This window comes from Mesoplodon bidens, assembly GCF_964165515.1.
Source record: "Mesoplodon bidens genome assembly, chromosome: 12".
Lineage (NCBI taxonomy): Eukaryota > Metazoa > Chordata > Mammalia > Artiodactyla > Ziphiidae > Mesoplodon > Mesoplodon bidens.
Window position 1 is genome coordinate 79,159,713 of NC_138168.1, and position 14,780 is coordinate 79,174,492.

General features: G+C 44.0%; 1 protein-coding gene across 3 annotated transcripts in view; it reads left to right on the forward strand.

Moving 5' to 3' along the window:
• The window catches only part of MTHFD1L (methylenetetrahydrofolate dehydrogenase (NADP+ dependent) 1 like), a 192,559-nt gene extending 179,512 nt beyond the window's left edge, over positions 1-13,047 (forward strand). Inside the window, exons 27-28 of one of the 3 annotated variants that reach the window (XM_081251407.1) lie at positions 4,529-4,649; positions 8,344-8,518. In XM_081251407.1, coding sequence (XP_081107533.1) covers positions 4,529-4,618 — 90 coding nt within the window. In that variant the 3' untranslated portion in view covers positions 4,619-4,649; positions 8,344-8,518. Of the gene's footprint in view, positions 1-4,528; positions 4,650-8,343; positions 8,519-12,034 lie in introns of those variants that run through there. The other 2 variants (XM_081251406.1, XM_081251408.1) reach the window with 2 other exon arrangements.
• Positions 13,048-14,780: the final 1,733 nt, after the last annotated feature.

The window sequence follows — 14,780 nt, forward strand, 5'->3', positions numbered from 1 at the left end:
AGGGAGAAGGGAAGAGACGAAAAACCCAGTCCTCGAGGAGTTTTGTTTGTTTCCTAATTCTCTAATCATTCTCCATTTTACTCATCTGTTTAAAAAGATACTTATTGCGGGCCTAATATTGCCAGGCACTGTACTTATAATTCAGAAAATACTTTTGCTCAGTAGTTTAAATGTTTGAGTTATTGTTTCATCAAAAAGAATCTTTTTATTTAAATTACATCATCGTGTAGTTAACCACTGTCGTCTCTTTGGCGGTTCTTTTTTTTTTTTTTTTTTGGCTGTGTTGGGTCTTAGTTGCGGCATGCAGGATCTTCGTTGAGGCATGCGGGATCTTTTGTTGCGGTGCATGGGCTCTTCCTTGCAGCGCTCAGGCTTCTCTCTAGTTGTGGTGTGAGGGTTTTCTCTCTCTAGTTGCGGCACGCAGGCTCTAGGGCTCGTGGGCTCTGTAGTGTGGCACACGGGCGTAGTTGCCCCGCGGCATATGGGATCTTAGTTCCCTGACCAGGGATCGAACCCGCATCCCCTGCATTGGAAGGGGGATTCTTTACTACTGGACCACCAGGGAAGTCCCTTTTTGGTTGTTCTTAAATTTTTGGAACAAGATGATGGGTGTTCGGCCATATTGGTGGAGGAAAGAAATGTATAGAAGGGATTCCCTTTCAGATCATGAACTGAAGGAATAGTGAGTTCAAATGCTTATTTCTTTTCTGAATTACAACAAATCTGAATGATCTATCCAGTAGGAAAAAGCAGTAGATTTAAGGAGAAGTCAGAAAAGAAATTATTTCACAAACACAACAAAATTAACTACAATGATATTTTGGTTAAGTGGTAAATATGATACTATCACTTTATGAAACAGATTTTTAGGTAATTTTTCTACTCATTCTAAGAGTGTTTTACTCTTCTGAATGACAAGTTTTAGGTGTATGAATATTTTCTCTTTGCTGGTGTTAATGAATGTTTATGAAGGCTATTCCTATAACTCGTCGTTTCTCCAAAAGAAGCTTAACCCGAAATCAAAGATTTGGAAGATTCATTGTAGTTAAAATTAGGGGCCTGAAGGGCAAAAGCCCATGCTTTTCAGCCTTTGTATAAGAATCCCTTAATGCAGCACGACTAGTAAGTGTGATTCAGTGGCCCCTCATTATTTTAAGCAGGAGGCCTTCCTCAAGGGCACACAAATAAGTCAACATAGATCACCACTGACCCCAGGCGTGGGTCCAGAGGTCAACTCCCAAGGGCTGTCCGAATTCTTCTTTCCTGCAGTGCTCCGCTGACTCTTGTCTGGGGGCTCCAATCCTTTGGTAACAGAGTGTTTTTTATTGGGAGAGAATCTGATGCGAATGTGTAAGGTCTTGTTAACATAATTCCATACTGTCTGCTCAGCAGGACTTTTATTTTAAACACAAATGGACTGGAGGTGGCTTTGTCTCCAGGGCTGGGAGTCCCCCAGCTCTGCACACTCCACATGCTTCCTGGTCTGTTCTTGCTCATCCCAAATAAGTAGGGATTCTTCATTTTTTTTTTTTTTTTGCGGTACACGGGCCTCTCACTGCTGTGGCCTCTCCCGTTGCGGAGCACAGGCTCCGGACACGCAGGCTCAGTGGCCACGGCTCACGGGCCCAGCCGCTCCGCGGCATGTGGGATCTTCCCCGACCGGGGCACGAACCCGTGTCCCCTGCATCAGCAGGTGGACTCCCAACCACTGTGCCACCAGGGAAGCCCAGATTCTTGATTCTTGAAAGTGACGATTGCATCTTTGGAAAGGAACATGGGAGTCTTCTGATTGATCTCATTTTTCTCCCTTTTGACAGAAGTAAGTTGAAAATAGAGGAAAGACACTTCATACTTCCTGGCATTTACTATTTTGGCTACTTAGAAAAGCTCCTAGTTTTTGTGACACTATCAGAATGACCCAAAGATGCATGCGCTGAGTCACTGCAGCCAGAGTGGTTCAGCTCCAGGAAGCGTGTGAATCACACTGCCTTTGTCGGTCTTGGTCTTGCACCAGCTAAAAGTGAATGGTGGAAAGCTTAATTTTCACGTCTGTTAAAAAAGCTTGTAAACAAGCAGGCAGTGCAACTGTGTTATCCACCATAGAAGCTTCCATTATAACTTTGCTCAGATGAACCCAAATGCACTGCCTTCGGGGTTCTTCCTGGGTTTTCTCACCTCATGTGGATTTAAATATGATCTGCCTCATACTGAATTCTGCCCTGGAGTGAATAGTGTTGCAGCCTCAGAAGCAGCAGCAGTCAAGTCTGGGTAGCATCCTCACCCAGATACCTTCGACCTAGAGAGTTATTTTAAATTAGAGACGGAGCAGCTTCACTGTGGCTGAATGCGGTCACTCGTTTCTTAAAGTATAAAACGCTGGTTCCTTTTTCCAAATCCATATCCCCACACAGATTATAAAGGCGTCTTAAAATGCTCATGTCAGAATGCAGTGAGGCAGGAAAATTGTTGTAGAGCAACTGGTATGAGTTTGTAGCCCAGGAAACTGGGAAAAATATGAACAGTTCCCACCAGTGTCCTTTGTGTTTGATGTTTCAGTGCTAAAACATTAAGCGTGGGTTTCTTTCTGGGGTCTCCTAGGAGCAGCGACTGTAGTAACCAGAGAAAAATGTTACCCCCCTGCTAGGAACAGAAACCTCAGGAGGAGAAGTAGCCGTCCACATACCTAGTTTTAAAGTACAGGAAATCCCCACCTACAAGCAGGTTGTGTGCCAGAAGTTTATTTGCAGTTCATTGCTCGAAACCCAGAGCACATTTTCCTGAAGACATGCTATCAGTGGTGCCTGTATTCCAGGCAGGCCTCAGAAGCCTTTTTAGCCCATAATATACTTACTAAAGGGCAATCCTGTGCAATTAGCAAGACAGGAGCTGGCCACCGTATATCCCAGTGTTTATGTGTCTGGCCGCGTGGACCTACCTCACTCACACTCTCATAGTCCAGGTGGTTATAAGGCCACAGGTGCACAGGTTTCCTCCTCGACCTGGAGCTCGGGCCGAGAAGTAGCAGCACTTGGTCAGGGGTGAAAGGGCTTTCCTCTCCCCTTCCTCCTCAGCACGTCACCCCCTTCCCCAGGAGCTCCCTTTCCCAGGGCTCAAGGGAGTGGGGGGAGGCATCCTAGGCCATATTGACTAAGCCAGGGCCTCTCAGATGGAAACGTGCACACAGATCTCCTGGGGATGTGCTGAAATTGCAGATTCTGATTCAGTGGGCCGCAGGTGGGCCCTGAGATCTTGAATTTCCCACAACTCCTGGGTGATACCGATGCCCCTGGTCCACAGACCCCAGTCTGAGTAGCGAGAGTCTCTCAGCATCACAGGGGGAAGAGTGGGCATCAGAGAAATCCTGTCCCTACAAAAAAGGACCTTGAGAGTGAGAGACCGGAGATGTGTGACAGAGGCCTTATCTGGGTTCCTTTGGTGTTGAGAACTTCCAGCCTGGTGAGAAGAAGTGGGAATACTAAAATCGATAAGGAGCAGCTCATTCAAAATCCTCACACTCCGGGTCCTAGACCCGTGTTTAGTGTGTGGGCGTCACCAGAGGAAACCGGCCAGCTTCCCCAGCTCCCCGGGGGTCTCTGGTGCAGGTGGACAAAGAGCGCTTTTTGCAAAACCGATGTAGACCCAGTGCAGCAAAGCAGAGAGAAGCACGGGCCTGGTTTTAATTCTGTCTCGACCACTGACGAGCTGTGCATCCTTGAGCCGATGCCTTTGTGCCTAAATGTCCTCTGTCCTCATCTGTAAAGTGAGGCTAAAACTAGTGCCTACCTCTGAGGGTGACGGGGAACTCAAGTTATTATCTATGTTAAATTCTGAGTATAGAGTGCCCGAGCGGTGGTGGGGGCAGCAGTGGTGGTGGTGGTTATCTGCGTAATTTGAGGTTACAAACATGGAGTCCAATTTCCCATTTTGCTGTGTATTACCTGTGTGGCCTTGGGCAAATGACTTAACACCTCTAAACCTCCATTTCCTTCCTTGTAACATGGAAACGATACAAGTACCTACTTCACTGAGTTTGGGGGACGATGAAAAAAAAGCATTTGCACAGTGCCTAGCACATAGTAAGTTCTCAATAAACCACAGTTACTGCTAGTGACGTAGGCCAGCTATCTGGAGAACAGGAGTTTTCAAACTGTGCTCCAAGGGTTGAAGATTTTACCGAAATGTGTCTTGGGGGTTATTCATTATTCATTCCTTCCACACCCACTGTCCCCTTCAGCCAGAGGGGCTCATCTCTGTTGGGCTTCAGCATTAAGATCTGACTTAGTAAAAAGAGTTTGAAAATCACTGTTTTGGAGCTATGGTAGGCTGTGGGACCAGGGAGGGATTTCATTTCCTTAAACAAAGATTGGAATAGCAGATGGTGAATTTTAAAAGATACATGGATATATAACCCAAAGTTCCATGAGGCTGAATTGAACTATATAGTTAATTTATGTCGTTAGATGTACAGTGTCCGGAGTGATCACCCTGCAGCACTGGCTAATATATAATCTTTTGTTCCCTCCCCTAGATGAGCACCATGCCAGGACTGCCGACTCGGCCCTGCTTCTATGACATAGATCTTGATACGGAAACAGAGCAAGTTAAAGGCTTGTTCTAAGTGGACAAGATTTTCACAGGACTCAATTCAGGTAGGCTATTGTGCTTTTTGCTTTTTCTTTCTTTCTTTTTTCCCTAGTTCAAATCTCTTTTAGTTTTATTTTGTTTGGTTTTTCTGATATTTATTACAGAAATGGTCTGATAAGTAATTTCCTCACTTGGTTACTATGAATTCCTACCAGGTTACAGCCATGCTCTGGGTCACCCCTGGGTGTGGATATGCAGTGAGATGGTCAGGTCCTTGGTGTGCCTGGACCCGATTCCAGTGAAAGTCAGTCACACCGCCTCTGAATATAGATTTGTTTTAAGGCATCTCTTGCTATAACAAAGGAGCCTTGTAAATTCATTATTCTTTTTTTTTTTTTTTTGCTGTACGCGGGCCTCTCACTGTTGTGGCCTCTCCCGTTGCGGAGCACAGGCTCCGGACGCACAGGCTCAGCAGCCATGGCTCACGGGCCCAGCCGCTCCACGGCATGTGGGATCTTCCTGGACCGGGGCACGAACCCGTGTCCCCTGCATCGGCAGGCGGACTCTCAACCACTGCGCCACCAGGGAAGCCCAATTCATTATTCTTTTTCAAGAATTAAAACTAATATCTGCTGTCATTAACTATACCAACTATACCTTCATCCCACGTATCTCTTGGTACAGAGTTAGAATCATGTGATAGAGGACTCCCGTTATGCTCTTTTCCTGGGGCTGCCGTAACAGTGTCACAACTGGGCAGCTTAAACAACAGACAGTTGTTCTCCCACAGTTCTGGAGGCCAAAAGTCCAAAGTCAAGGTGTCCTCCGGGCTATGCACTCTCTGAGATTCTGGCAGAATCCCTCCTGGCCTCTTCCCAACTCCTGCTGGTGCCCATGGATCCTTGACATTCCTCTGTCTCCCTGTGTGTCTCTGTCTTCCTTAAAGAACACCAGTCGCATTGAATTGCGACCCACCTTATTGACCTCTTCTTAACTTGATTATATCTGCAAAGACCCTATTTCCAGTTAAGGTCACTCTCAGAGGTACTAGGGGTCAGGGCTTCAACATACCTTTTGGGGACACCATCTAACCCATAACACTACCGCACAACAGGGGGATTGGGCTCTCATACCACTGGAAGGATTCATAGAGATGGGACAGATCGTCTAACTCCAGGGGTCCTGTGAGTCACAGGAAGCACAGGGCGGCAGGAATTAGAGCCCTTGATGATTCAGGGTCTGCGCAGTGTAAGAGGGTTGGGCTTGCCTTGGCGCTGGCTTAGGCGGCCCACAGCGGGGGGCCTTTGGTCTCATTCCTGTCTGTGCCTCGGTCCTGCAGCCGCAGGCACACCTGCTGGCTTCTGTCCTCACTTCCCATCACAAAGATAAAGGACACCCCCCCCCCCCTGCAATCCTCCTCCCTGGGAAACTCCCAATCAGAAGTCTCAGAGACTTGGAGCTGCTTTTCCCCATCCCATATATCAGACAAGTCCTCACCGTATCCTCAAGACGCATTCCTTCCCCATAAACACCCCCATGCCTTCTTCCTGCTCCCTCCTGTCCCTGTTCCTTAGCCCAGCACCTGTCCCTCTTGCCCGTATATTCTGGGCCTTCCAGGTGAGCTTGCTCGACCTAAAGACCCTTCTGTCCAGTTGTCTCTGAGTTACGCCCTAAGCCAAGCACACAGGACTCTCACATTTGTTTGACTATCAGTAGTGAACATGGGGAGATTTGTTTTTTTGCAAGTCTTTGTTACTGAAACACGGAAGACTTAGGCTATGATGAGAAAGGTAAGAGACACATTCATGCAAGTTGTGGGATTGTTCGGTTTGGGTTGTGTGTGTGGTGTTTGCTGTTGTTTGTATGTGCTTTTTGCTGAGGAGTGGGAGCTGTATTTAGTTTTAACCACAATCACATTTCAAATCTTTTGTCATTTCTGAAAAAGAAAACTCCAGAAAATGAACTAACGGAGACTAATTTAACAGAGAAGCCCATAAACTTGAGCTTTGATAACGGAGTTCTTTTGGTCTTTTGATATGACGGTGCATGTGTATGTGTGTGTGAACGTCTTGGGTTTCCCATCCAGGCCTTGGGAAAATCACAATATCATTCCTCTTAAACTTTGAGATGACCCCTGTCCAGACTGATTTCCCTTGTCATGTCAACCCATTATGCTACATTTCTGCCACTTGTCATTTTTCTCCAGAACAAGTGTGTGTAATTCTTTCATCTCTCTCAGATAGATGAGTATTTTTCCAGCCTTTTGGTCCATTTTTATTTGCTCTCCAAATAGGTCATATAAATGCATTTATGCCTTAATTATTGCAGTTGGGGCTCAGGTAATGCCAGGTGGCGTGTCAATAGCTTTACCGGTACCTACATCTAAATCCTTGTGTTCAAGTTCCCTGACAAGTATCCCTCTGGACTTTGTTCAAAGACTGAGCAGGGGGACTTCCCTGGCAGTCCAGTGGTTGAGACTGCACACTTCCACTGCAGGGGGCACGGGTCCGATCCCTGGTCGGGGCACTAAGGTGTCCCGCATGTTGCGGGGTGCAGCCAAAAAAAAAGAGAGAATTAAAAACAAAAACAAAGACAGAGCAGGGGTTGGGGGTCAAGACACTTGCCTTTGGGGATTCCCTCCAATGGGCCAGGCACTGTGCTAAGCACCTCTCGTGGGCAGTCACTGCACCCCTTGCAGGCAGGTGTTGTCCTGTCCCCTGTGGTCACAAGAGGGGGTAGCTGAGGGATGGCCCTGATCCACCAGATAGCAGAGGAATAATGCTGCCTTTCCACTACTCAGCCCTGCCTCTCGTTCCATAGCTGTAGCAGGAAATGCTTTGCCATCCCCGGTCACATGTCATGCTGGCCTCAAATTTCAGAACTGCGGAAACTCTGGCCCAGAGACATCAACAACTTGCCTAAGTTGCACAGCTGATAAGTACAAAAGCCAAGACTCAACCCAGATCTGCTTACTCTCGGTCTCACCCCATCCTTTCTGCCCCAAACCAAAAGATTTTCACAGGGTAAATGAACTTTGGCCCATTCTGGAAGATGATAACCAGCTCTTTGAACAGACCCATAATTTGGGGATAACCAGGTGATTTTTTTTAATAACAAAAGATAATTGAGTATTAAAAGCTATGACTTTGTCAAAATTCTTTTCAGTCAGACTGTACTAGAGCTATCTCTTACTTAAGTCTCTCATTGAATGTCATCTTCCCACTCAATTATCCAAGGTTCTTTCTTCTGTGTGAATTGCCAAACCTTGTTCTAGGCTTGGTAGGCAGCGTTTCAAAACCCATCACTTGACCCTGCTTGAATAATAGCAAACCATCCAGTGCTGTAAGAGGAAACCACTGTACAAAGCAAACACTCCCTCTCGGGTGTCCTTCAGAATAGTGATCCTGCAGACATTCTTCCTGCTTCCTGTCCCCTCTCGCATACGGCGGGCAGGGACCACTCCTACTCACAGTCACAGGTCTGTAGCTATTAAAAATGCATAAAATACAAATGTTAAAGCTTGGATGATAGCTCGGACAGATTTGAGCATCAGGAGAGGAAATGTCCGGTGGGCTGCTTTGCTCACATCGTGGTCAGACTCCAGCTCTTTCTCTGGACTCAGCTGCAGGGCATCGCTCCCCTTACTCCTTGCAGAATGTGTTGCAGACGTGACGTGTCCCACATGGAAGAAGCCACTCGGTTGAGGACTGCTGTCTTTCCTTCCGCTTCCTCACCGTCCCTGCTTATCTCACCCTCTAGGAAACGGTGTGAGACAATATGAGCCGGAGATGCCAGGAATCCACCAGAATTTGAGCTCTTGCTTCTTTTTTTCCAAAGCTTCCCTGTCGTGCTTTCACTGTTGTTAGACTAAGGGCATGATTCATTCTTTTGGATGTTACCAAATAGAACTAATTAAAATGAGTTGTTTGTCCCAGTGAAACTGGTCCTATGACATTACTGGTCAGTCTTTTGTTTGAAGATGATTGGATTTGGAGGTTTGATTCCCCCCCCTCCCTTTGGGTTTGTCATTTTGAAGCTTTATCATATTTCTGGGCCTTGGCAGGATTCAAATGAACTCAAGAAAACCTGGCAGATTTCCTGAAGGATTCAGACACTCCCTTACTTTGTTCTGATGTGCAAAGTTGTGGTTAGTACGGAATCAAATTGACTCTGGCCCTGCTATAATTGTTTTTCTTGAATTGTACACGCAAAAAGGAGTATAATACCAGCTCATTTCTTCCCTAAACTTTCTTTCGAGCCGAAATTTTCAGTGATATTTAATAATTATAAATTAATCTCCAGACGCTGCTTGTGGACAGAGCCTCTTATCCCCAGGTTGTAAACCACAGAGTTTCAGGGTTTCCTGGGGGAGCTCCAGGGCTCTCTGATTTTAATTTTGAAACTCTGTCTTTTCAAGAAGCAGCTCAGAAATTGTTCATCACCGTTGTGCTTCAAGAAAAAGTCCTCAGTCCCTCACCCCAAGCTATCCTTGGGACAGAGGGAGCCCCCCTTTTCCCACTCCCAGGCAGGAGCCAAAACAGGCTGGAAGCCCAAGCTACTTAAATAAACGATTGTGATAATTAAATCTAAAATGGAATCTTTAACATCTCTAAAAGGTGGTGATAATTAAATCTCCCATATCTAACTAAAATGGAATGTTTTGAGGCTTAACGGTTGTGAAATTCTTAATTAATTCCCTTTTAAAAGAAACTTCCAAGGAGGCAGTGGATCTAATCATCTTATACTTTTTTTTTTAAATAAAGCAAGAAAAATAATATTTCATCAAACTCTGGAAAAATATGATTTTTCTAATAACTCTAAATTTATACATGGTTAATATAATATATAAGAAATTATAGGTCAATGAGAAAAGCTTGGATGCGCTTTTGGAAAAGCTTGGAAAAGCTTGGAGAAAAGCTTCAGTTATGTCATTAGTTATAATCTACCAGTTGGTTTGAAAAAATTAGAACTTGTAAGGTAGGGTGAAAGTTTTAACCAAATGCTTTGAACTTGAAATTTTCTCCATTTTGCAAAAAACACTTTTTATCAGACATTCAAACGGGTTAATAAGCACCCAGTGACTATCAAGCAGCTTCACTAATAAAATAAATAAATAGACTTACTTCTCCTCAATTCAAAAGCAAATCTCAAAAAAAATTCATGATATAAATGATTCTAAATTATTCACTCTTCAGGTTTTAAAAAAATTGTCAAAATATGTCGCCATCAACTTTACAAATACTACTGAGGTTGACTTCGTTTTTACTTTAAAGTCACTTTCAGGGGCTTCCCTGGTGGCACAGAGGTTAAGAATCCGCCTGCCAATGCAGGGGGCATGGGTTCGAGCCCTGGTCCGGGACGATCCCACATGCCACGGAGTAACGAACCCGTGAGCCACAACTACTGAAGCCGACACGCCTAGAGCCCATGCTCTGCCACAAGAGAAGCCACCGCAGTGAAAAGCCCATGCACTGCAATGAAGAGAGTAGCACCTGCTCGCCGCAACTAGAGAAAGCCCACGCGCAGCAATGAAGACCCAACGCAGCCTAAAATAAATAAATAAAATAAATAAATTTATAATAAATAATAAAGTCACTTTGGTAGCGTATTTAACTTTAACCTCTGTTATTCAACAGTGGGAACCAAAACAAGATGGTTGTCAGCAAAGGGAAGCCCAGACCCAAGTGTCATTACCAATAATTAACATAAGGGTAAATACAATGAAATTGTCGTAGTTTAATAAATAGGAGAGAACTCCCCTTATGGGGGTGTGTGTGTGTGTGTGTGTGTGTGTGTGTGTGTGTTTTATCCCCATGGCTGCTGTAACAAATCACTTGGTGGTTTAAAATACCAGAAATTGATTCTTTCACAGTTCTAGAGGCTAGAAGTCTGAAATCAGTATTAGCAGGCTGAAATCAAGGTGCCAACAGGCCACACTCCCTCCAGAAGCTCCAGGGGAGAATCCTTTCCTTGCCTTCTCCAGATTCTAGCTGCTGCCAGCAGCCCTTGACTTGTGGCCACGTCACTCCGGTCTCTGCCTCTGGTCATTCACGTTGCCTGGGCACTTTGTAATTTCTTATTATTCACATACCATGATTGGATGTCTTATATATTCTATCTTCCAAAAGATTTAACACTAAATCAAATTTTAAAAAAATTTTCCCCACTGAATAAACAATAAACAACTGATTCATTTGCACCTTCGCTATTGTGTTTCTGATTTTTTTTTAATTTATATTCAGACTTTCTATACCTTTACCAACCCTTTGAATTTTCTGAAAATATGGAACCACAGACTCTAAGCCTCTTTAACTATAAAAACTGTTGATACCGAGGTCACGTGGTCAATCCACGGGTCTTCCACCGAGCCCACCCTCGTCTCTCCCGCCACCCACCTTCCCTCCCCAGTAGTCACTGTGCCTCGTACCTAGGGTCACCAGAGCCACCGACGGGAGGCGCGCACATCACTGAGAGGAGGGGCAGGGTCTGCACCAGGCAGACCTCCCTTCCTAACATCAAAAATATTTTCTTTTTGTTGATGTTTACTATGCTTGTGATGCTTCTGTTTTCTGTTTACTTCCCTGATTTGAACCAGACATCAGGGGAGTATTTGAAACTCCTAGTCCCCTGCCTTCATCACCGTCTTCTGTTCTGAAGGTAATAAAGCATCCCTTCTGGCTCCAGACCCTGCCCTCATCCGTGGGAGGCTGGCTCACTGTATTCCAGCCGAGTTTGAACTCTTGGTCGAGTAGATAAATTCCTCCTTGTATAAATTCAGATCAAAGGCCAAGTGCTTGTATTTTACGTTTCTCCCAATGAACACTTTTTTTTTTTTTTTGGTACTTAGGTGTTTTGTTTGCTTTTTTTCTTTTTAAAATGTAGTTTGATCACTTCTTTTTCTAAAGAGATTGCAGAATTCACAGTGACAGAGAGTCTTAGTATCCTTTGCAGGAAAACAACAAAGCTTTAACAATAATAAGAAATTCCAGACTCACTCACTTCCATTCTTGTCCTAAATGCATTTTACAGACCTTGCTCTCTGTGCCTGCTATAAAAGAGAAACTGAAATCCAAGGCAACAGGATTGCTAACCTAAAATCCTGGATGTTCTCACTTGACAGGATCCTGGAAACTTGTAGCTTCCAAATTTAGAAGTCATGGAATTTTAGCCACGGTCCCCAAGCAAAATCTTTTAGGAAATTCAGAACTGCTGCCTGCCGTGTCCATGCTGGCTCGGTCCCGAGTGGTGCAGAATCGGATTCTCCACTGCTCATAAGTAAAAAGATTCCAAGCAATGATCCCAGCCTTGCCTTGTGAATAGAATCACTTGTCTGCTCTTATATTTTCTTGTGGTCTCCAACTTTAGAGCTATCATATATGAACAGTTTGACACCAGAGGAAAAAAGCTGTTCTTAAACCACCGAAATATTTTTTTTTTCCCTGTTTTTCAGGCTCCACGAACACAAACTACTCCTTGCCTTTTTGCTGCAGTTGGAGAAGAAAGTGAATTTGAAATATGCTCTTACGCAATGCTGGGGAAATGGTGAAATAGGCCAAAGATTTATTCTCCGTTCAAGATGAATTCTGTTTGTAACAGAGTGTAGTGTTCAGGAAAAGGACCTCCACCAAGTCTGAAAGAAACTAATTTATTTTCTGTTTCTGCAGAGTTTACATTATTTCCCATTATTTACACTTTCGAATGTTTATTTTATGGGGACTGGGGGATTAAAAGAGTGTGAACTAAAAGGTAACATTTTCCACGATGGAGTTTTCTGTTTTGTCTTTGAACTGAAAATAAACATGTATGTAGAAAACCAACCAGCAAGCTTTCAGTGCCAGATAAGACGCGCTGACTGCTCTCTAGAGGTAGCTTTTCATGGTGGGGTTGTTACCTGACACTGATTTCCTGGAAAATTGTGAATGCAACGAGAGCTTTATAAACATAACAAGGAAAAAATAACAGAGAAATATCAGGTCAGTTGTGAAATCTTCTGACTGCTGGAAAGTGGTAATATCCTTTGGAACAAAATATATTTTATATCCAGAACTCCTTTTCAGCGCCAGGGAAGTTTACATCACTTACCTAGAAACTGATGGGTTTATGCTAGTTTCTTCCACCGATGAAGGAATCTCAATGGCCATTAAGCTCTCGCAGGCCCATAGGGCAAGAGAAGTGACCCTTAAAGGTCGGGTGTTTGGCAAATGTTTTTTCATTTTTCCAGCCCTTAAATTGTTCCTGACCCTCTCTTGTTTCCATTTTTTCCCTACAATAATACAAAATTACATAAAAGTTAAGACAAAACCAAGGATTCAGGAACAAACAAGCAGTGATTGTCCTCTAAGCAGTATCAGTGAAGTAGTCACCATAAATATCTTAAATGTCCCCCAGGCACATCCTGCAAACGTCCTTGCCATCATATCCTGCATGTTCTTGTACCGCACCCTCAGTGACCCTGCTTGTCAGCTGCTCTGCCCATAATGTATCTTTATGTGCAGTTTAATTTGTTCCAAAACACTGTTTAATAAGTAAAAAGCCTCCCCACGCAAAGACTCTCTGTCCTGAGAATAATTTTGCTTCACGTTTCTGAAGTGTCACAGTCCCATTGTCATCCACCCCACCCCACCCCCGTCCCTGCCTTTTATTTGCATGTATGCCTCTCCAAATACACAGTGAACTAGCATCTCTGATATATAAATCTATTTCAAGATTATGAGGGTTCACAATCAATTCATTCTCTATATAATGTGCCCAGTGAGCAGCCTTTCTCGCGAAATGATTTTTATTTAATTTTTTTTGTTCTTTTCATTTTATTTTTTGGCCGAGCGGCATGTGGAATCTTAGTTCCCCCACCAGAGATCAAACCTATGCCCCCTACATTGGAAACATGGAGTCTTAACCACTGGACTGCCAGGGAAGTCCCCGAAGTGATTTTTAAGCAGTTCCCTTCTGCTTGTTATTTTCCTCTGCCATTTAAAGTTTCATTTTCTATTTTTGAAAATGTTTTAGGAAAAAAAAATCTTACAAACCTATATTCCAAGGGCTTTAGGCCAGAGACTTCTTTCCTTACCTGCTTTCACCAGGCAGCTCACCAATTCATCAGAAAAAGGAGAGAAAAAAAGAGCATCCTGAATACAGATGTGGGAGGGCTTCTCAACACTCACGCCGAAGGACGTATAATCCAGGTGTTTCTGGGAACTCCACAGTTTTCCCATCATGTGGGCTCGTTTTGACTCCTAGATGTCACAACTCGCGTTCCGATGGATTTGTTTTCTTTCATGCACTAACCCTACTAGGATACATTCCTGCTGAGCGATAAGCAGCCTCCACTGAGAAGAAAGGTCTTTGGCAGTTTAATTAATGGGCTTGTGAACTCATGATGACCGAGGCACTCACGGGCAGAAGATGTTATTTTAGAAAAGACCTAGTTACCTACCATCTCTCAGGCCAAGGCATGAAAAAAAAAAATCACATAACCTTTGGCATGGTGGGTTTTAGACAGAAATCTTCCCAAGAAGGGTAGATCCTGATTTCTCTCTGCCTCTATAACTGAAATGTAAGAAACTACTAACAGACCAGAAATGGTGAGGGCCACAGTGACCACCATGGCACACAGAGACGTATGGCCTTGCTCCCTCTCTGCTCAGGGTCCTGAAGTAACACCTGCAAGGGTTAAGACCCAGACCAGAAGGATCTTCTGAAAGCTGACAGAGGAACACACCATAGTGATTAATAAAAAGCAAGGGAGAGATGAACGGAGACTCAGGAAAGTAGCGGCAAGGCAATTAGCCAATCCTTTCCTTAATATCCTTTTTATTTCTCTATTTCTAGGGTTATTCTCTTTGTTTTAACTGTAATGTGCTGACTCCATTAAAACAATACATCAGTGTTCTTCACAACAGATATTCAAAGAGAATCCTCCTGTCTTACGTTACCCAGGGGCTGTTTTTTAACATAATTTACACCCGCCGATAGATAAGATGGTGTATGAAGCTTACTTTATTTATTCCAGGAAAGTCCACCTACACGTCTGTCCATTGCTTTTGTATAAATATGTATGTACAAGGGAGTAAAAATTAAGTAATATGTGCACTTTTACAGCATTTGTTAATGCAGCCATGGATCGAGGGACCCCAAAAAAGCTCTTATAGCTACACTTTAAACAAGGGATAGTGCTGAAATCCAAGAGTCCGTGAACT